Source organism: Somniosus microcephalus, unplaced genomic scaffold (genome assembly GCF_052327205.1).
Source record: "Somniosus microcephalus isolate GS21.2 unplaced genomic scaffold, FLI_Smic_1.0 unresolved_chr1, whole genome shotgun sequence".
Taxonomy (NCBI): Eukaryota; Metazoa; Chordata; class Chondrichthyes; order Squaliformes; family Somniosidae; genus Somniosus; species Somniosus microcephalus.
The window spans coordinates 35,960,664-35,981,769 of record NW_028225179.1 but is presented as its reverse complement, the minus strand read 5'-3'; the positions used below and the strand labels follow the sequence as shown (position 1 = coordinate 35,981,769).

The window sequence follows — 21,106 nt, the reverse complement described above, 5'->3', positions numbered from 1 at the left end:
TGCCATTTGCCTCCCTTATTGCTTGCTGTACCTGCATGCTATCTTTCTGTGTTTCTTGTACGAGGACACCCGAATCTCTCTGGACACCAACATTTGAAAGTTTCTCACCATTTAAAAAATATTGTTTTTCTATTCTTCCTACCAAAGTGAATAACCTCACATTTCCCCACATTACACTCCATCTGCCACCTTACTGCCCACTCACTCAGTCTATCGATATCCCTTTGCAGAGTCTTTGTGTTCTCCTCACAGCTTACTGTCCCACCTATCTTTGTATCATCAGCAAACTTGGATACATTACACTAGGTCCCTTCATCTAGGTCATTAATATAGATTGTAAATAGCTGAGGCCCCAACACTGATCCTTGCAGCACCCCACTAGTTACAGCCAGCCAACCTGAAAAAGACCCGTTTATCCCTACTCTCTGTTTTCTGTCCGTTAACCAATCCTCTATCCATGCTACTATATTACCCCCAACCCCATGAGTCCTAATCTTGTGTAATAACCTTTTATGTGGCACCTTATCGAATGCCTTTTGGAAATCCAAATATACTACATCCACTGGTTCCCCTTTATCTACCCTGCTAGTTACATCCTCAAAAAACTCTAATAAATTTGTTAAACACGATTTTCCTTCCATAAAACCATGTTGACTCTGCCCAATCATGTTATGATTTTCTAAGTGACTTGATACCACGTCCTTAACAATGGATTCCAGCATTTTCCCGACAACTGATGTCAGGCTAACTGCCTGTCGTTCCCTGTTTTTTCCTCTCCCTCCTTTCTTGAGTAGCGGTGTTACATTTGCGACCTTCCAATCCGCTGGGACCGTTCTAGAATCTAGGAATTTTGGGAGATCACAACCAACACATCCACTATCTCTTCAGCCACCTCTTTTAGAACCCGATGTAGGCCGTCGTGTCCAGGGATTTGTCGACTTTTAGTCCCATTCGTTTCTCTAGTACTTTTTCTCTACTGATAATAATTACTTTTAAGTTCTTCACTCTTATTACCCCCTTGGTGCTTTACTATTTTTGGTTTGTGTTTTGTGTCTTCTACTGTGAAGACTGATACAAAATATTTCTTTAATGTTTCCTGCCATTTCCTTATTACCCATAATAATTTCTCCTGTCTCAGCCTCTGAGGGACCAACGTTTACTTTTGCTACTTTCTTCCTTTTTACATACTTCTAGAAGCTCTCACAATCTGCTTTTATATTTCTTGCTAGTTTACTCTCATTCTATTTTCTCCCTTTTTATCAATTTTTTGGTCATCTTTTGCTGGTTTCTAAAGCTCTCCCAACCCTCAGACTTACTACTATTCTTCGCAACATTGTAAGCCTCTTCTTTTAATCTAATACTAGCCTTAACTTCTTTAGTTAGCCACAGATTGATCACTTTTCCCATGGAGTCTTTATTTCTCAATGAAATGTATATTCGTTGAGAATTTTGGAATATACCGTCATACCTTTTAATCTGATTTCTCAATCTACCTTAGCCAACTCGCCACTCATACCTATGTAATTGGCTTTACTTAAGTTTAAGACTCTCGTTTCGGACTTAGAATTTCATACTGAGTTTGAAAGTGAAACTCTATCATATTATGATCACTCTTCCCCAGGGGATCCGTTACTATGAGATCACTAATTTACCCTGTCTCATTACACAATACAAGATCTAAAATAGCCTGTTCCCATGACATATTGTTCTAGGAAACTGTCTCGAATGCATTCCATGAACTCGTCCTCCAGACTACCTTTGTCAATTTGATTTGTCGAGTCTATATGAAGATTAAAGTCCGCTACGATTATTGTATTTCCTTTGTTACAAGCTCCTGTTATTTGTTGATCAGCTATTTGTTGGACAGAGTATCACTGTTAGGGGGGCCTAGAAACTACTCCCACCAGTGTTTTCTGCCCCTTTTTAATTCTTATCTCCACCCATACTACATAAGAACATAAGAAATAGGAGCAGGAGTAGGCCAATCGGCCCCTCGAGCCTGCTCCGCCATTCAATAAGATCATGGCTGATCTGATCCTAACCGCCAATCCACTATCACAGAACCATCTCCTGAATCTAACAGAATTAGACACACGAAATAGGAGCAGGATCACGCTACACGGCCCCTGGGCCCGCTCCACTACCCACAGGGCCATGACCGATCCGAACCTAGACTCCTGTCCAAATTCCTGCCCGCTCCCCGTAACCCTTAATTCCCTTTACTTCTAGGAAACTGTCTATTTCTGTTTTAAATTTATGTAATGATGTAGCTTCTACAGCTTTTTGGGGCAGCATATTCCATGGACCTACCACCCTCTGAGTGAAGTAGTTCCTCCTCATCTCAGTTTTGAAAGAGCAGCCCCTTATTCTAAGACTATGCCCCCTAGTTCTAGTTTCACCCATCATCGGGAACATCCTCACCACATCCACCCGATCCAACCCCTTCACAATCTTATATGTTTCAATAAGATCGCCTCTCATTCTTCTGAACTCCAATGAGTAGAGTCCCAATCTACTCAACCTCTCCTCATATGTCCATCCCCTCATCCCCGGGATTAATCAAGTGAACCTTCTTTGTACTGACTCAAGAGCAAGTATGTCCTTTCTTAAGTATGGACACCAAAACTGTACGCAGTATTCCAGGTGCGGTCTCACCAATACCTTGTACAACTGAAGCAATACCTCCCTATTTTTATATTCTATCCCCCTAGCAATGAAAGCCAACATTCCATTGGCCTTCTTAATCACTTGCTGCACCTGCATACTAACCTTTTGAGTTTCGTGCACCAGGACCCCCAGATCCCTTTGTACTTCAGTACTTTACAGTTTCTTGCCATTAAGATAATAACTTGCTCTACGATTTTTCCTGCCAAAGTGCATAACCTCACACTTTCCAGTATTGTATTCCATCTGCCTGTCGATGTCCCCTTGCAGGTTTTTTATGTCCTCCTCACTCACTACTTTCCCTCCCATCTTAGTATCATCTGCAAACTTTGATATGTTACACTCGGTCCCCTCCTCCAAATCGTTAATATAGATGGTAAAGAGTTGGGGACCCAGCACTGACCCCTGCGGAACACCACTAGTTACTGATTGCCAGTCTGAGAATGAACCATTTATCCCAACTCTCTGCCTTCTGTTAGATAGCCAATCCTCTACCCATGCCAGAATATTACCCCCAATCCCGTGATTTTTTATCTTAAGCAATAATCTTTTGTGTGGCACCTTGTCAAATGCCTTTTGGAAGTCTAAATACACTACATCCACTGGTTCCCCTTTATCCACCCTATACGTTACTTCCTCAAAGAACTCCAGCAAATTTGTCAAACATGACTTCCCCTTCATAAAACCATGCTGACTTTGTCCTATTAAATTATGATTATCCAAATGTCCTGTTACTGTCTCCTTAATAATGGACTCCAAAATTTTACCTACCACAGATGTTAGGCTAACCGGTCTATAGTTTCCAGCCTTCTGTCTACTGCCCTTTTTAAATAAGGGTGTTACATTAGCAGTTTTCCAGTCTGCCGGGACCTTTGCCGAGTCCAGGGAGTTTTGGAAAATTATTACCAATGCATCCACAATCCCTACAGCCACTTCCCTCAAGACCCTAGGATGTAAGCCATCAGGTCCAGGTGATTTATCCGCCTTGAGTCCCATTATTTTACCGAGTACCACTTCCTTAGTGATTTTGATCGTGTTTAGCTCCTCCCCCCCTTTAGCCCCCTGTTTGTCCAGTGTTGGGATATTCTTAGTGTCTTCTACTGTAAAGACTGATGTAAAATATTCATTCAGTGTTTTTGCCATCTCCATATTTCCCACCATTAATTTCCCGGTCTCATCCTCTAAGGGACCAACATTTACTTTAGCCACCCTTTTTCTTTTTATATAACTATAAAAACTCTTACTATCTGTTTTTATATTTTTTGCTAATTTACTTTCATAATCTATCTTCCCTTTCTTAATCAATCTTTTTGTTATTTTTTGCTGTCTTTTAAAGTTTTCCCAATCCTCTATCCTCCCACTAGATTTGGCTACCTTATATGCCCTTGTTTTTAGTCGAATACTATCCTTAATTTCTTTACTTAGCCACGGATGGCTGTTTTCTTTTACACCCTTCTCAGTGGAATATATATTTTTTGGAAGTTGTAAAATAACTCCTTAAATGTACACCACTGATCATACTGATTCTACTTCCTGATCTTCTGAGTCAAGACCCTTTCTCACTACTGTCCTATGTCACCCTATATCAGGACTACCCCCCTCTTCCATTCGGCCTGTCTTTTCGAAACGTCAAGTACCCCACAATATTTAGTTCCCAACCTTGGTCACCTTGCAACCACATTTCTATAATGGCTATTAGATCAAAGCCATTTATCTCTATTTGTGCCACTAATTCGTCTATCTTGTTACGAATGCTTCGTGCATTCAGATAAAGAGCCTTTAATTTTAACTTTTTACTATTATTCCCTGTTTTCATCTTATTCTCTGCTGCACTGTTACCGTTAAACTCTCTGTCCCCTCCTGTCACGCTCTGCTTATCTTCACCCAAATCGCTACACTGCTCTATTGCCTAGACCTTTCTCTTTAGATTTCTAAATTTCCCCCCACCTGACTGCTCCCCCGTCTGTCTGTCTGTCTCTGTCTCTCTCTCCCGGTCTCCCTCCCTCCTCTCTCCCCCGTGCTGTGTGACTAACCGACGCTCTTTCTCTCCCTCCCTCCCTCTGTCCCTCTCTCTCCCTCCTTCCTTCCCTCGCTCTCCTTCCTTCCCTCGCTCTCTCTCTCTCTGTCTCTCTCTCTCCCTCCCTCCTCCTCCTCTCTCTCTCTCGCTCCCTCCCTCCCACCCTCCCTCTCTCCCGCCCTCGTGCCTTGACTAATCGATACCCTCTCTCTCCCTCTCTCCCTCTCTCCCTCCCTCTCTCCCTCCCTCCCTCCCTCTCTCTCTCGCTCTCTCTCTCTCTCTCCCTCCCTCGTGCCGTGACTAATCGATTCCCTCTCCCTCTCCCTCCCTCGTGCCGTGACTAATCGATTCCCTCTCCCTCTCCCTCCCTCGTGCCGTGACTAATCGATTCCCTCTCCCTCTCCCTCTCCCTCCCTCGTGCCGTGACGAATCGATTCCCTCTCCCTCTCTCCCTCCCTCGTGCCGTGACTAATCGATTCCATCTCCCTCTCCCTCTCTCTCCCGCCCTCGTGCCGTGACTAATCGATACCCTCTCTCTCCCCCACCCCCCACAGGACCTGAACAAGAAGCAGACACAGAAGGACCTGGAGTGTGCGATGTTGCTGAGACACCACGAGTCGACGCAGGAGCAGGAGTTCCGCCACCTGAACACGGTGCAGCGGACCCGGGCGGAGCTGATCCGCCTCCAGCACCAGACCGAACTCACCAACCAGATGGATTACAACAAGCGGCGGGAGCAGGAACTCCGGCAGAAGCACGTGATGGAGGTCCGGCAGCAACCCAAGTGTCTGAAAGTAGGTCCCCTGGGGGAGTCGGATGGCGAGTGGGAGGGGGGCAGCGGATCGGCTGAGAACCTGAGCCCGGGGTGGGAACCCCGGCAGGGGGGCAGAGTGGCGGTCTTGGGGGGATCGGCCGAGGACCTGAGGCTGGGGTGGGACCCCCGAGAGGAAGAGGGGGGCAGGGGGGCGGTCTTGGGGGGATCGGCCGAGGACTTGAGGCTGGGGTGGGATCTCCGAGAGGCGGGCAGGGGGGCTGTCTTGGGGGGATCGGCATGGGACCTCCGGGAGGCGGGCAGGGGCCGGCGGGCGGTCTTGGGGGGATCAGCCGAGGACCTGAGGCTGGGGTGGGACGCCCGGGAGGCGGTCAGGGGCCGGGGCGATGGTTCTCCAGCTGAGGTGCCCTACTTCGAGCTGCAGTCGTCCGACCTGTGCCCCGACCCTGGGGGCCGGCCCTCGGCCCACTCCTTCCCCGACTCCTACGAGGAGGGGCTTGAGCTGCCGGACCTGGACGACTCGCGGCTCCTGGACGCCCCCCCCGACCAACCGCCCTCCCTGGTCCAGCGCCTGTCCTCCCCGCACCTCCTGTGGGCCTTGTTGGCCCTGCTGGTGGCCTCCTGCCCCAGCTCGGTCCTCCTGCTCTTCCTGCTGGTCATCCTGCTGGCCCTGGCCCAGCGGGGCGGCCAGTCGGGGCTGGGATCCTTCCTGCTGGCCCTGGAGCTGGTAGTGGTGGGGCTGGCAGCTTCCTACGTCATCCTCCACCTGGTCTTCTCCGTCTCCACCTCCCTCTTCCTCTTCCTGGTCAAGCTGGTCTGCTGCCTCTGTGTCCTGGCCCTCAGCTGCCGTCTCTCCCTCTACTACGTGCCCGTCATGCTGGGCGCTGCCTATTTCTTCACCTCGCCCGGCCTCTTCCTCTCCCTCTACCTGCTGATTGTGCTGGTTCTGCAGCCGGCCCGGGAGTGGGCGCGGGGAGTGCCCAGGAAGGGCCGCCGGCTCTGGGTCCGGCTCCTCTTCCGGCTCCCGCGGCCCGTCTTCCAGACCTTCCAACGCTGCGGCCTGGTGGACGAGCGCAGCCTGTTCTCCGTCTTCCCCAAGGCCGGCCGGGGCCTGTCCAGGAGCCGGCTGCCCGTCCCTGCCCGCGGCAAGCCCGAGAGGAGGGGGCCGTGGGCCCGGGTGTCCGGGCTGGCCACGAGGCTCAACGCTTGGCTCACGGGCCTGCTCGGGGGCCTGGTGGCCAGGCTGCCCCCCTCCGCCCTCCGCTGCCTGAGGTGGGCCGGCCTGCTGAGGCCTCGGAGGCCCAGCCGCATCCCGCTGCTGCTGCCCAGGGAGAGGCGCAAACCCAGGCCCAGGCTGCGGCCTGGGGTCAGGCCTAGGCAGGGGGGAAGGGACCAGGCCCGAAGCTCTCTCCGACGTTCCGCTATCTGGATCCCCTAGGAGCCGGGAAACCATGGAGGGTCGCGGGGAGGGGCCGAGCGTAGCTCGCTAGCCCCGGGGGACGAGGGGTGCGGCCGAGGGTCTCCCAGTCGGATTGCAGCAATCGATCCTGTCTCCCCAGGGAATGGGGATATAGGGGGAGGGGTTCAGTCTGGGGGGAGTCGCAAAGTCTGCCTGTCTGGTTCTGGACGGGGGGGGGCGTTGGGCCCGGTCAGTCCGTCCCCTCCCCTCCCCCCTCGTTCTCAGGTAACCCCCTCCGTCCCTGTTGGGGGTGCGAGATGTTGGGGCGGGTCAGTGTCTGATTTTGGCCCCAGGGTGAGTAAGTGAACCCCCCCCGCCCCCGATTCGGGGCTCAGTTGGGGATCGCAGTGTCGACCATCAGTGAGGGGTTCAGACTTGGGGGGGGGGGGGTGGTGCTGCAGGATAAGACAGTCTCGCTGTCTCTCTGTAGGATGGTGTCTGGGTCGGGGCGTCAGACAGTGTCTGGTGTCTGGATCCTGCTCCTGCTCCGTGCGTCAGACAGTCACTGACTGTAGGACGGAGACTGGGTCCGTGCGTCAGACGGTGTCTGTAGGGCCGGTGTCTGTAGGGCCGGTGTCTGTAGGGCCCACTCCTGTTCAGTGTCTGTTTACAGTATTAATCTGGTGTCTGGGTCCTGCTCCGTGCGTCAGACAGTCACTGACTGTCTGGGTCCGTGCGTCAGACAGTGTCTGGGACACCTGCTCCTGCTCCATGTCTGTTTACAGTGTATTATTTTCCTTGGTTCATTTTCCATTATTTAATTACTGATTATTTGTTATTTTAATTTCTCCGCGAATTCTGTAGCTTTGGTTCTGTTGCGGTTTGTGTTTTGTGATTTTTTTTTTAATAAACATTATCAGACTGTGTTTAAGCTCCACATGACATCAGCTGATTTATTTCAATCGGGTTCGGGGGAGCAGAGAGTTGCTGGGGGAGGGGGTGAGCGGAGAGAGAGGGGGAGGCGAGGGGAAGAGTGGGGAGCGGAGCGGAGGCTCCGACTCTCCCCGGGGTACGGGACACCGCGAGCTCCAACTCTCCCCGGGGTACGGGTCTCCACGGGCGGCGACAGTCCCCGGGGTACGGGACACCGCGGGCTCCAACTCTCCCCGGGGTACGGGTCTCCACGGGCGGCGACAGTCCCCGGGGTACGGGACACCGCGGGCTCCAACTCTCCCCGGGGTACGGGTCCACGCGGGCGGCGACAGTCCCCGGGGTACGGGACACCGCGAGCTCCGACTCTCCCCGGGGTACGGGTCCCCACGGGCGGCGACAGTCCCCGGGATACGGGACACCGCGGGCTCCAACTCTCCCCGGGGTACGGGTCCCCACGGGCGGCGACAGTCCCCGGGGTACGGGACACCGCGGGCTCCAACTCTCCCCGGGGTACGGGTCTCCACGGGCGGCGACAGTCCCCGGGGTACGGGACACCGCGAGCTCCGACTCTCCCCGGGGTACGGGTCTCCACGGGCGGCGACAGTCCCCGGGGTACGGGACACCGCGGGCTCCAACTCTCCCCGGGGTACGGGTCTCCACGGGCGGCGACAGTCCCCGGGGTACAGGACACCGCGGGCTCCAACTCTCCCCGGGGTACGGGTCCCCGCGGGCGCCGACTCTCCCCGGGGTACGGGTCCACGCGGGCGGCGTCAGTCCCCGGGGTACGGGACACCGCGGGCTCCAACTCTCCCCGGGGTACGGGTCTCCACGGGCGGCGACACTCCCCGGGGTACGGGTCCCCACGGGCGCCGACTCTCCCCGGAGTACGGGGCCCCACGGGCACCGGCTCTCCACGGGGTACGGGTCCCCACGGGCGCCGACTCTCCCCGGGGTACGGGGCCCCACGGGCACCGGCTCTCCCCGGGGTACGGGGCCCCACGGGCACCGGCTCTCCCCGGGGTACGGGTCCCCACGGGCACCGACTCTCCCCGGGGTACGGGTCCCCACGGGCGCCGACTCTCCCCGGGGTACGGGTCCCCACGTGCACCGACTCTCCCCGAGGTACGGGTCCCCACGGGCACCGACTCTCCCCGGGGTACGGGGCCCCACAGACGCCGACTCTCCCCGGGGTACGGGTCCCCACGGGCGCCGACTCTCCCCGGGGTACGGGTCCCCACGGGCGCCGACTCTCCCCGGGGTACGGGTCCCCACGTGCACCGACTCTCCCCGAGGTACGGGTCCCCACGGGCACCGACTCTCCCCAGGGTACGGGTCCCCCACGGGCACCGACTCTCCCCGGGGTACGGGTCCCCGCGGGCACCGACTCTCCCCGGGGTACGGGTCCCTACAGACACCGACTCTCCCCGGGGTACGAGACCCCGTGGGGTACGGGTCCCCAAGGGCACCGACTCTCCACGGGCTACTGGCCCCCACGGGCACTGACTCTCCCCGAGGTACGGGTCCCCACAGACACCGACTCTCCCCGAGGTATGGGTCCCCACAGACACCGACTCTCCCCGGGGTACGGGTCCCCACGGGCACCGACTCTCCCTGAGGTACGGGTCCCCCACGGGCACCGACACTCCCCGGGGTACGGGTCCCCACGGGCACCGACTCTCCCCGGGGTACGGGTCCCCCACGGGCACCGACACTCCCCGGGGTACGGGTCCCCACGGGCACCGACTCTCCCCAGGGTACGGGTCCCCGCGGGCTCCGACTCTCCCCGGGGTATGGGACCCCGCGGGCACCGACTCTCCCCGGGGTACGGGTCCCCGCGGGCACCGACTCTCCCCGGGGTACGGGTGCCCCACAGACACCGACTCTCCCCGGGGTACGGGTGCCCGTGGGCACCGACTCTCCCCGGGGTAAGGGTCCTCACGGGCACCGACTCTCCCCGGGGTACGGGTGCCCCACAGACACCGACTCTCCCCGGGGTACGGGTGGCCGTGGGCACCGACTCTCCCCGGGGTACGGGTCCTCACGGGCACCGACTCTCCCCGGGGTACGGGTCCGTACAGACACCAACTCTCCCCGGGGTACGAGTCCCCGTGGGCACCGACTCTCCCCGGGGTACGGGTCCCCAAGGGCACCGACTCTCCCCGGGGTACGGGTCACCACGGGCTCCGACTCTCTCCGAGGTACGGGTCCCCACGGGCACCGACTCTCCCCGGGGTACGGGTCCCCACGGGCTCCGACTCTCCCCGAGGTACGGGTCCCCACGGGCACCGACTCTCCCCGGGGTACGGGTCCCCGCGGGCTCCGACTCTCCCCGGGGTACGGGTCCCCACGGGCACCGACTCTCCCCGGGGTAGGGGTCCCCACAGACACCGACTTTCCCCGGGGTACGGGTCCCTACAGACACCGACTCTCCCCGGGGTACGAGACCCCGTGGGGTACGGGTCCCCAAGGGCACCGACTCTCCACGGGCTACGGGTCCCCCACGGGCACCGACTCTCCCCGAGGTACGGGTCCCCACAGACACCGACTCTCCCCGAGGTACGGGTCCCCACAGACACCGACTCTCCCCGGGGTATGGGCCCCGACTCTCCCCGGGGTACGGATCCCCCACGGGCGCCGACTCTCCCCGGGGTACGGGTCCCCGCGGGCTCCGACTCTCCCTGGGGTACGGGTCCCCGCGGGCTTCGACTCTCCCCGGGGTACGGGTCCCCATGGGCACCGACTCTCCCCGGGGTACGGGTCCCCACAGACACCGACTCTCCCCGGGGTACGGGTCCCCCCACGGGCGCCGACACTCCCCGGGGTACGGGTCCCCACGGGCACCGACTCTCCCCAGGGTACGTGTCCCCGCGGGCGCCGACTCTCCCCGGGGTACGGGTCCCCCATGGGCACCGACTCTCCCCGGGGTGCGGGTCCCCATGGGCACCGACTCTCACCGGGGTACGGGTCTTCCCGGGCTCCAACTTTCGCCGGGTATGGGTCCCCACGGGCACCGACACTCCCCGGGGTACGGGAAACCGCGGGCTCCAACTCTCCCCGGGGTACGGGTCGCCACGGGCACGGACTCTCCCCGGGGTACGGGTCCCCACGGGCTCCGACTCTCCCCGTGTTACGTGCCCCCCCGGGCATCGACTCTCCCCGGGGTAGGGGTCCCCACAGACTCCGACTCTCCCCGGGGTACGGGACCCCGCGGGCACCGACTCTCCCCGGGGTACGGTCCCCACGGGCACCGACTCTCCCCGGGGTACGGGTCCCCACGGGCACCGACTCTCCCCGGGGTACGGGTCCCCACGGGCTCCGACTCTCCCCGGGGTACAGGTCCCCGCGGGCTCCGACTCTCGCCGGGTTACGGGTCCCCACGGGCACCGACTCTCCCCGGGGTACAGGAAACCGCGTGCTCCGACTTTCCCCGGGGTACGGGTGCCCCACAGACACCGACTCTCCCCGGGGTACGGGTGCCCCACAGACACCGACCCTCCCCGGGGTACGGGACCCCGCGGGCTCCGACTCTCCCCAGGGTATGGGTCCCCCACGGGCAGCGACTCTCACTGGGGTACAGGTCCCCATGGGCACCGACTCTCCCTGGGGTCCGGGTCCCCACAGACACCGACTCTCCCCGGTGTACGGGTCCCCGAGGTATGGGTCCCCACGGGCACTGACTCTCCCCGGGGTACGGGTCCTCACGGGCACCGACTCTCCCCGGCGTGTGGGTCCATACAGACACCAACTCTCCCCGGGGTACGAGTCCCCGTGGGCACCGACTCTCCCCGGGGTACGGGTCCCCAAGGGCACCGACTCTCCCCGGGGTACGGGTCCCCACGGGTACCGACTCTCCCTGGGGTACGGGTCCCCACAGGCTCCGAATCTCCCCAGGATACGGGACCCCGCGGGCTCCGACTCTCCCCGGGGTACGTGTCCCCCGCGTACACCGACTCTCCCCGGGGTAGGGGTCCCCACAGACACCGACTTTCCCCGGGGTACGGGTCCCTACAGACACCGACTCTCCCCGGGGTACGAGACCCCGTGGGGTACGGGTCCCCAAGGGCACCGACTCTCCACGGGCTACGGGCCCCCACGGGCACTGACTCTCCACGGGCTACGGGTCCCTACAGACACCGACTCTCCCCGAGGTACGGGTCCCCACAGACACCGACTCTCCCCGGGGTACGGGTCCCCCACGGGCACCGACACTCCCCGGGGTACGGGTCCCCACGGGCACCGACTCTCCCCGGGGTACGGGTCCCCCACGGGCACCGACTCTCCCCAGGGTACGGGTCCCCGCGGGCTCCGACTCTCCCCGGGGTACGGGACCCCGCGGGCACCGACTCTCCCCAGGGTACGGGTCCCCGCGGGCACCGACTCTCCCCGGGGTACGGGTCCCCACGGGCTCCGACTCTCCCCGGGGTACGGGTCCCCCGCGGGCACCGACTCTCCCCGGGGTACGGGTCCCCGCGGGCTCCGACTCTCCCCGGGGTACGGATCCCCGCGGACAGCGACTCTCCCCGGGGTACGGGTCCCCGCGGGCACCGACTCTCCCTGGGTTACGGGTCCCCGCGGGCACCGACTCTCCCTGGGTTACGGGTCCCCGTGGGCACAACTCTCCCCGGGGTACGGGTCCCTGCTGGCACGACTCTCCTCGGGGTACGGGTCCCCGCGGGCACCGACTCTCCCTGGGTTACGGGTCCCCGTGGGCACAACTCTCCCCGGGGTACGGGTCCCTGCTGGCACGACTCTCCTCGGGGTACGGGTCCTCGCGGGCACCGACTCTCCCCGGGGTACGGGTCCCCGTGGGCACCGACTCTCCCCAGGGTACGTGTCCCCGCGGGCACCTACTCTCCCCGGGCTACGGGTCCCCGCAGGCGGCGACTCTCCCCGGGGTACGGGTCCCCGCAGGTGGCGACTCTCCACAGGAGTTCCTGCTCCTGATCACTGCCCAGTGACCCCTGGGTTAGAGAGAGAGGAAATCAGCCAGGGCTCATGCTCCTGATCACTGCCCAGTGGCCCCTGGGATAGAGAGAGGGGAAATCAGCCAGGGTTCCTGCTCCTGATCACTGCCCAGTGACCCCTGGGTTAGAGAGAGAGGGGAAATCAGCCAGGGTTCCTGCTCCTGATCACTGCCCAGTGACCCCTGGGTTAGAGGGAGGGGAAATCAGCCAGGGTTCCTGCTCCTGATCACTGTCCAGTGACCCCTGGGTTAGAGAGAGGAAATCAGCCAGGGTTCCTGCTCCTGATCACTGCCCAGTGACCCCTGGGTTAGAGAGAGGGGAAATCAGCCAGGGTTCCTGCTCCTGATCACTGTCCAGTGACCCCTGGGTTAGAGAGAGGGGAAATCAGCCAGGGTTCCTGCTCCTGATCACTGTCCAGTGACCCCTGGGTTAGAGAGAGGGGAAATCAGCCAGGGTTCCTGCTCCTGATCACTGCCCAGTGACCCCTGGGTGAGAGGGGAAATCAGCCAGGGTTCCTGCTCCTGATCACTGCCCAGTGACCCCTGGGTTAGAGAAAGGGGAAATCAGCCAGGGCTCCTGCTCCTGATCACTGTCCAGTGACCCCTGGGTTAGAGGGAGGGGAAATCAGCCAGGGTTCCTGCTCCTGATCACTGTCCAGTGACCCCTGGGTTAGAGAGAGGAAATCAGCCAGGGTTCCTGCTCCTGATCACTGCCCAGTGACCCCTGGGTTAGAGAGAGGGGAAATCAGCCAGGGTTCCTGCTCCTGATCACTGTCCAGTGACCCCTGGGTTAGAGAGAGGGGAAATCAGCCAGGGTTCCTGCTCCTGATCACTGTCCAGTGACCCCTGGGTTAGAGAGAGGGGAAATCAGCCAGGGTTCCTGCTCCTGATCATTGTCCAGTGACCCCTGGGTTAGAGAGAGGGGAAATCAGCCAGGGTTCCTGCTCCTGGTCACTGCCCAGTGACCCCTGGGTTAGAGAGAGTGGGGAAATCAGCCAGGGTTCCTGCTCCTGATCACTGCCCAGTGACCCCTGGGTTAGAGAGGGGAAATCAGCCAGGGTTCCTGCTCCTGACCACTGTCCAGTGACCCCTGGGTTAGAGAGAGGGGAAATCAGCCAGGGTTCCTGCTCCTGATCACTGCCCAGTGACCCCTGGGTTAGAGAAAGGGGAAATCAGCCAGGGCTCCTGCTCCTGATCACTGTCCAGTGACCCCTGGTTAGAGAGAGGGGAAATCAGCCAGGGTTCCTGCTCCTGATCACTGCCCAGTGACCCCTGGGTTAGAGAGGGGAAATCAGCCAGGGTTTGTGCTCCTGATCACTGTCCAGTGACCCCCTGGGTTAGAGAGAGGGGAAATCAGCCAGGATTCCTGCTCCTGATCACTGCCCAGTGACCCCTGGGTTAGAGAGAGGGGAAATCAGCCAGGGTTCCTGCTCCTGATCACTGCCCAGTGACCCCTGGTTTAGAGAGAGGGGAAATCAGCCGGGGTTCCTGCTCCTGATCATTGTCCAGTGACCCCTGGGTTAGAGAGAGGGGAAATCAGCCAGGCTCCTGATCACTGTCCAGTGACCCCCGGCAGTGCCAGCGATGGTTCTTCTCCTGGACTCCGATCACCCATCGAGGTTGTGATGAATGTTTTCTGTTATCCATCTCTCCCGCTCCCTATCTCCCACTCTCCTTCCCTCGCCCCCACCCTCTTCTCACTCCTGTCCCGTCTGCCCCTCTCTTCCATGTCCTCTCTCCCATTCTCCCCCTCTTGCCCCTTCCTCTGTGTCGCTCTCTCCCATTCTCCCCCGACCGCCCCCCCCCCCCCCACCACCCTCCCCCAACCACAGTCGAAGGAGTTGCAGATTAAGAAGCAGTTTCAGGACACATGCAAGATTCAGACGCGACAGTACAAGGCTCTGCGGAACCACCTGCTCGAGACGACAGTGAAGAGTGAGCACAAGGCAGTGTTGAAACGACTGAAGGACGAACAGACCCGGAAACTGGCCATTCTGGCGGAGCAGTACGACCATAGCATCAACGAGATGCTCTCCACCCAGGCGGTGAGTGTCGGGTCAAACGCTGAGTGGCAGCGGGGGGCAAGGGGCAGATATCAAACGTGGCCGGTGTAGCTTCCTGTACCCCGGGGAGAGTCCGAGTCCATGGGGAGTCAGCGCCCGTTGGGACCCGTACCCCGGGGAGAGTCGGAGCCCGCGGGGACCCGTACCCCGGGGAGAGTCAGTGCCCGTGGGGACCCGTACCCCGGGGAGAGTCAGAGCCCGTGGGGACCCGTACCCCGGGGAGAGTCGGAGCCCACGGGGACCCGTACCCCGGGGAGAGTCGGAGCCCATGGTGACCCGTACCCTGGGGAGAGTCGGAGCCCACGGGGACCCGTACCCCGGGGAGAGTCGGAGCCCGCGGGGACCCGTATCCCGGGGAGAGTCGGAGCCCATGGTGACCCGTACCCTGGGGAGAGTCGGAGCCCGCGGGGACCCGTATCCCGGGGAGAGTTGGAGCCCGCGGGGACCCGTATCCCGGGGAGAGTCGGAGCCCATGGTGACCCGTACCCTGGGGAGAGTCGGTGTCCGCGGGGACCCGTATCCCGGGGAGAGTCGGAGCCCATGGTGACCCGTACCCTGGGGAGAGTCGGTGTCCGCGGGGACCCGTATCCCGGGGAGAGTCGGAGCCCATGGTGACCCGTACCCTGGGGAGAGTCGGAGCCCGAGGGGACCCGTACCCCAGGGAGAGTCGGAGCCCGAGGGGACCCGTACCCTGGGGAGAGTCGGTGTCCGCGGGGACCCGTATCCCGGTGAGAGTCGGAGCCCGCGGGGACCCGTACCCCGGGGGGGAGTCAGCACCCGCGGGGACCCGTACCCCGGGGAGAGTCGGTGCCCGCGGGGACCCGTACCCCAGGGAGAGTCGGAGCCCGAGGGGACCCGTACCCTGGGGAGAGTCGGTGCCTGTGGGGACCCGTACCCCGGGGAGAGTCGGAGCCCGTGGGGACCCGTACCCCGGGGAGAGTCGGAGCCCGCGGGGACCCGTACCCCGGGGAGAGTCGGAGCCCGTGGGGACCCGTACCCCGGGGAGAGTCGGAGCCCGAGGGGACCCGTACCCCGGGGAGAGTCGGAGCCCATGGGGACCCGTACCCCGGGGAGAGTCGGAGCCCGTGGGGACCCGTACCCCGGGGAGAGTCGGAGCCCGAGGGGACCCGTACCCCGGGGAGAGTCGGAGCCCGTGGGGACCCGTACCCTGGGGAGAGTCGGAGCCCGAGGGGACCCGTACCCCGGGGAGAGTCGGAGCCCGCGGGGACCCGTACCCCGGGGAGAGTCGGAGCCTGAGGGGACCCGTACCCCGGGGAGAGTCGGAGCCCGTGGGGACCCGTACCCCGGGGAGAGTCGGAGCCCGAGGGGACCCGTACCCCGGGGAGAGTCGGAGCCCGCGGGGAGTCAGTGCCCGTGGGGACCCGTACCCCGGGGAGAGTCGGAGCCCGCGGGGACCCGAACACCAGGGAGAGTCGGAGCCCGAGGGGACCCGTACCCAGGGGAGTCAGTGCCCGCGGGACCCGTACCCAGGGGAGAGTTGGAGCCCGCAGGGAGTCAGCGCCCGTGGGGACCCGTACCTCGGGGAGAGTCGGAGCCCATGGGGACCCGTACCCCGGGGAGAGTCGGAGCCCGCGGGGAGTCAGCGCCCGTGGGGACCCGTACCCCGGGGAGAGTCGGTGCCCGCGGAGAACCGTGCCCCGGGAAGAGTCGGAGCCCGCGGGGAGCCGTACCCCGGGAAGAGTCGGAGCCCGCGGGGACCCATACCCCGGGGAGAGTCGGTGCCCGCGGGGACCCGTACCCCGGGGAGAGTCGGAGCCCGCGGGGACCCATACCCCGGGGAGAGTCGGTGCCCGCGGGGACCCGTACCCCGGGGAGAGTCGGAGCCCGCGGGGAGCCGTACCCCGGGAAGAGTCGGAGCCCGCGGGGACCCGTACCCCGGGGAGAGTCGGCGCCCGCGGGGACCCGTACCCCAGGGAGAGTCGGTGCCCGCGGGGACCAGTACCCCAGGGAGTGTCGGTGCCCGTGGGGACCCGTACCCCGGGGAGAGTCGGTGCCCGCAGGGAACCTGGGGAGAGTCAGGAGTGGAGGGGCCTATTTAACCGTCACCTTTCCATGGTGTATTTTTTTGTATGAGTTTTGAATTGCTAGTTAAGATAAAACTCTCCCTCCCTCCCCTCCCCCTCTTTCCCTCTTCCCTCTCCCTCCCCTCTTCCCCGCCCCGCTCTCCCTCCCCTCTTCCCCGCCCTCTCCCTCCCCTCTTCCCCGCCCTCTCCCTCCCCTCTTCCCCGCCCTCTCTCTCCCTCCCCTCTTCCCCGCCCCTCCCTCTCTCCTCCCCTCGCCCCCTCTCTCCTCCCCTCTCCTCCCCTCTCCTCTCCTCGCCCCCCCTCTCCTCTCCTCGACCCCTCTCTCCTCTCCTCGCCCCCTCTCTCCTCCCCTCGCCCCCTCTCTCCTCCCCTCGCCCCCTCTCTCCTCCCCTTCGCCCCCTCTCTCCTGCCCCTCGCCCCCCTCTCTCCTCCCCTCGCCCCCTCTCTCCTCCCCTCGCCCCCTCTCTCCTCCCCTCGCCCCCTCTCTCCTCCCCTCGCCCCCTCTCTCCTCCCCTCGCCCCCCTCTCTCCTCCCCTCGCCCCCTCTCTCCTCCCCTCGCCCCCTCTCTCCTCCCCTCGCCCCCTCTCTCCTCCCCTCGCCCCCTCTCTCCTCCCCTCGCCCCCTCTCTCCTCCCCTCGCCCCCTCTCTCCTCCCCTCGCCCCCTCTCTCCTCCCCTCGCCCCCTCTCTCCTCCCCTCGCCCCCTCTCTCCTCCCCTCGCCCCCTCTCTCCTCCCCTCGCCCCCTCTCTCCTCCCCTCGCCCCCCCTCTCCTCCTCCCTCGCCCCCCCTCTCCTCCCCTCGCCCCCCCTCTCCTCCCCTCGCCCCCCCCTCTCCTCCCCTCGCCCCCCCCTCTCCTCCCCTCGCCCCCCCCCCCCCTCTCTCCCCCTCGCCCTCTCCCCCTGTAGCTGCGACTGGACGAGACCCAGGAGTCGGAGTATCAGGTTCTCCGGATGCAGTTGCAGCAAGAACTGGAGCTTCTCAACGCCTACCAGAGCAAAATCAAGATCCACACGGACGCTCAGCACGAGCGTGAGATCAAGGAGCTGGAGCAGAGGGTCTCCATTCGACGGGCTCTGTTAGAGCAAAGGGTGAGGGTCAGGGGGCAACAGGGTGTCCAAGGGCCGAGGCCGGAGGTTGTCGCGAGGCTCGGGGTTCAGGGTTGAGTTCGGGTTGGGGGGACAAGAGTTCCGCTGTTCTCTGTCCCACAGATCAAGGAGATGCGAGTTGGAGTCAGGGGTCAGGGGTTACGATGCGGTCAGTTAACACCCTGTTCTGTCCCACAGATCAAGGAGATGCGGGTTGGGGTCAGGGGTTACAATGCGGTCAGTTAACACCGTGTTCTGTCCCACAGATTGCGGAGATGCGGGTAGGGGCCAGGGGTCAGGGGTTACGATGCGGTCAGTTAACACCCTGTTCTGTCCCACAGATTGCGGAGATGCGGGTTGGGGTCAGGGGCCAGGGGTTACGATGCGGTCAGTTAACACCCTGTTCTGTCCCACAGATTGAGGAGTTGGGGGTCAGGGGTTACGATGCGGTCACTGTTCTGTCCCACAGATCAAGGAGATGCGGGTTGGGGTCAGGGGCCAGGGGTTACGATGCGGTCAGTTAACACCCTGTTCTGTCCCACAGATTGAGGAGTTGGGGGTCAGGGGTTACGATGCGGTCAGTTAACACCCTGTTCTGTCCCACAGATTGCGGAGATGCGGGTTGGGGTCAGGGGTTATGATGCGGTCAGTTAACACCCTGTTCTGTCCCACAGATTGCGGAGATGCGGGTTGGGGTCAGGGGTTACGATGCGGTCAGTTAACACCCTGTTCTGTCCCACAGATTGCGGAGATGCGGGTTGGGGCCAGGGGTTACGATGCGGTCAGTTAACACCCTGTTCTGTCCCACAGATTGAGGAGTTGGGGGTCAGGGGTTACGATGCGGTCAGTTAACACCCTGTTCTGTCCCACAGATTGCGGAGATGCGGGTCAGGGGTCAGGGGTTACGATGCGGTCAGTTAACACCCTGTTCTGTCCCACAGATTGCGGAGATGCGGGTTGGGGTCAGGGGTTACGATGCGGTCAGTTAACACCCTGTTCTGTCCCACAGATCAAGGAGATGCGGGTTGGGGTCAGGGGCCAGGGGTTACGATGCGGTCAGTTAACACCCTGTTCTGTCCCACAGATTGAGGAGATGCGGGTTGGGGTCAGGGGCCAGGGGTTACGATGCGGTCAGTTAACACCCTGTTCTGTCCCACAGATTGCGGAGATGCGGGTTGGGGTCGGGCCAGGGGTTACAATGCGGTCAGTTAACACCCTGTTCTGTCCCACAGATTGCGGAGATGCGGGTAGGGGCCAGGGGTTACGATGCGGTCAGTTAACACCCTGTTCTGTCCCACAGATTGCGGAGATGCGGGTTGGGGTCAGGGGCCAGGGGTTACGATGCGGTCAGTTAACACCCTGTTCTGTCCCACAGATTGAGGAGGAGATGCTGGCGTTACAGAGCGAGCGCTCGGAGCGTATTCGGAGCCTGTTGGAGAGGCAGGCTCGGGAGATCGAAGCCTTCGACTCGGAGAGTATGCGCCTGGGCTTCAGCAACATGGCGTTGACCGGCCTCCCCCCAGCTTCAGCCTTCACCCACTCCTACCAGGTCCCCAACCCTGGCTGGGTCTCCAGGCCCCCCTCCCGAGGAGGGTCGCACTGGGGCCACGGAGGGATCCCAGGCCCAGGACCCGGACCTGGCTCCGGGCCTCCGCAGGCTTGGAGACAACCTCCCGTCCTAGGCCCTGGGGCCTGGGCTCACCCAGCGTCTGTCCCTGGGTCGCGGGGGAGCGGCCTGGCCCTCCGCAACAGCCCGCAGGCTCTCCGCCGCACAGCATCGGGCGGGCAGGCCGAGCCTGGGATCAGCAGGAGCGCCAGCGTCACATCCCAGATCTCCAACGGTTCACACCTGTCCTACTCCTGACCCCTGACCCCTGCCCTCCCGAATCTTCCCGTCCCGTCCGACCCCTCCCTTCCCCGCCCTGCCAGACCCCTTCCCCGCCCCGCCAGACCCCAAGCCTCCCCGCCCCGGTTTTTAAATAATCCCCCAGGACCTGGCCCTCTCTCCCTAACTCATCCCGTGCCATAAACCCCCTCGTTACCCCATCCTGTGTAATAAACCCCCTCCCCTGTCCCTGCTCTCCGGTCAGACCCCTCCCTGTTCCCCCTCTCTCTCCGGTCAGACCCCTCCCCGTTCTCCCTCTCTCCGGTCAGACCCCTCCCCATTCCCCCTCTCTCTCTCTCCGGTCAGACCCCTCCCCATTCCCTCTCTCTCTCTCTCTCTCTCCGGTCAGACCCCTCCCCATTCCCCCTCTCTCTCTCTCTCTCTCCGGTCAGACCCCTCCCCATTCCCTCTCTCTCTCTCCTCTCTCTCTCCGGTCAGACCCCTCCCCGTTCCCTCTCTCTCTCTCTCCGGTCAGACCCCTCCCCGTTCTCTCTCTCTCTCTCCGGTCAGACCTCTCTCTCTCTCTCCGGTCAGACCCCTCCCTGTTCCCTCTCTCTCTCCGGTCAGACCCCTCCCCGTTCTCTCTCTCTCTCTCTCTCTCTCTCTCCGGTCAGACCTCTCTCTCCGGTCAGACCCCTCCCTGTTCCCTCTCTCTCTCCGGTCAGACCCCTCCCCGTTCTCTCTCTCTCTCTCTCTCTCTCTCCGGTCAGACCCCTCCCCGTTCCCTCTCTCTCTCTCTCCGGTCAGACCCCTCCCCATTCCCCCCCCTCTCTCTCTCTCTCTCTCTCCGGTCAGACCCCTCCCCGTTCTCTCTCTCTCTCCGGTCAGACCCCTCCCCATTCCCCCCCCCTCTCTCTCTCTCTCCGGTCAGACCCCTCCCCGTTCTCTCTCTCTCTCCGGTCAGACCCCTCCCCGTTCTCTCTCTCTCTCCGGTCAGACCCCTCCCCATTCCCCCCCTCTCTCTCTCTCTCTCCGGTCAGACCCCTCCCCGTTCTCTCTCTCTCTCCGGTCAGACCCCTCCCCGTTTCCTCTCTCTCTCTCTCTCTCCGGTCAGACCCCTCCCCGTTCCCTCTCTCTCTCCGGTCAGACCCCTCCCCATTCCCCCCCCCCCTCTCTCTCTCTCCGGTCAGACCTCCCCGTTCCCTCTCTCTCTCTCTCTCTCTCTCCGGTCAGACCCCTCCCCGCTCCTCTCTCTCTCCGGTCAGACCCCTCCCCGTTCTCTCTCTCTCTCCGGTCAGACCCCTCCCCATTCCCCCCCCCTCTCTCTCTCTCTCTCCGGTC

General features: G+C 61.8%; 2 protein-coding genes across 2 annotated transcripts in view; both read left to right on the top strand.

The window, feature by feature from the left end:
* The window catches only part of LOC147094609 (serine/threonine-protein kinase TAO2-like), an 81,841-nt gene extending 61,705 nt beyond the window's left edge, over positions 1 to 20,136 (top strand). The window contains exons 6-9 of the mRNA XM_085974232.1: positions 5,236 to 5,475; positions 14,581 to 14,793; positions 17,761 to 17,943; positions 19,316 to 20,136. Coding sequence (XP_085830358.1) covers positions 5,236 to 5,475; positions 14,581 to 14,793; positions 17,761 to 17,943; positions 19,316 to 19,804 — 1,125 coding nt within the window. The 3' untranslated portion in view covers positions 19,805 to 20,136. The remainder of the gene's footprint in view (positions 1 to 5,235; positions 5,476 to 14,580; positions 14,794 to 17,760; positions 17,944 to 19,315) is intronic.
* LOC147094610 (uncharacterized) lies at positions 5,733 to 12,729 on the top strand. Its single transcript, XM_085974156.1, has 4 exons — positions 5,733 to 5,804; positions 5,878 to 6,819; positions 7,862 to 9,111; positions 12,663 to 12,729. Exons 1-4 carry the CDS (start codon positions 5,733 to 5,735, stop codon positions 12,727 to 12,729), a joined length of 2,331 nt encoding a protein of 776 aa, XP_085830282.1.
* Positions 20,137 to 21,106: the final 970 nt, after the last annotated feature.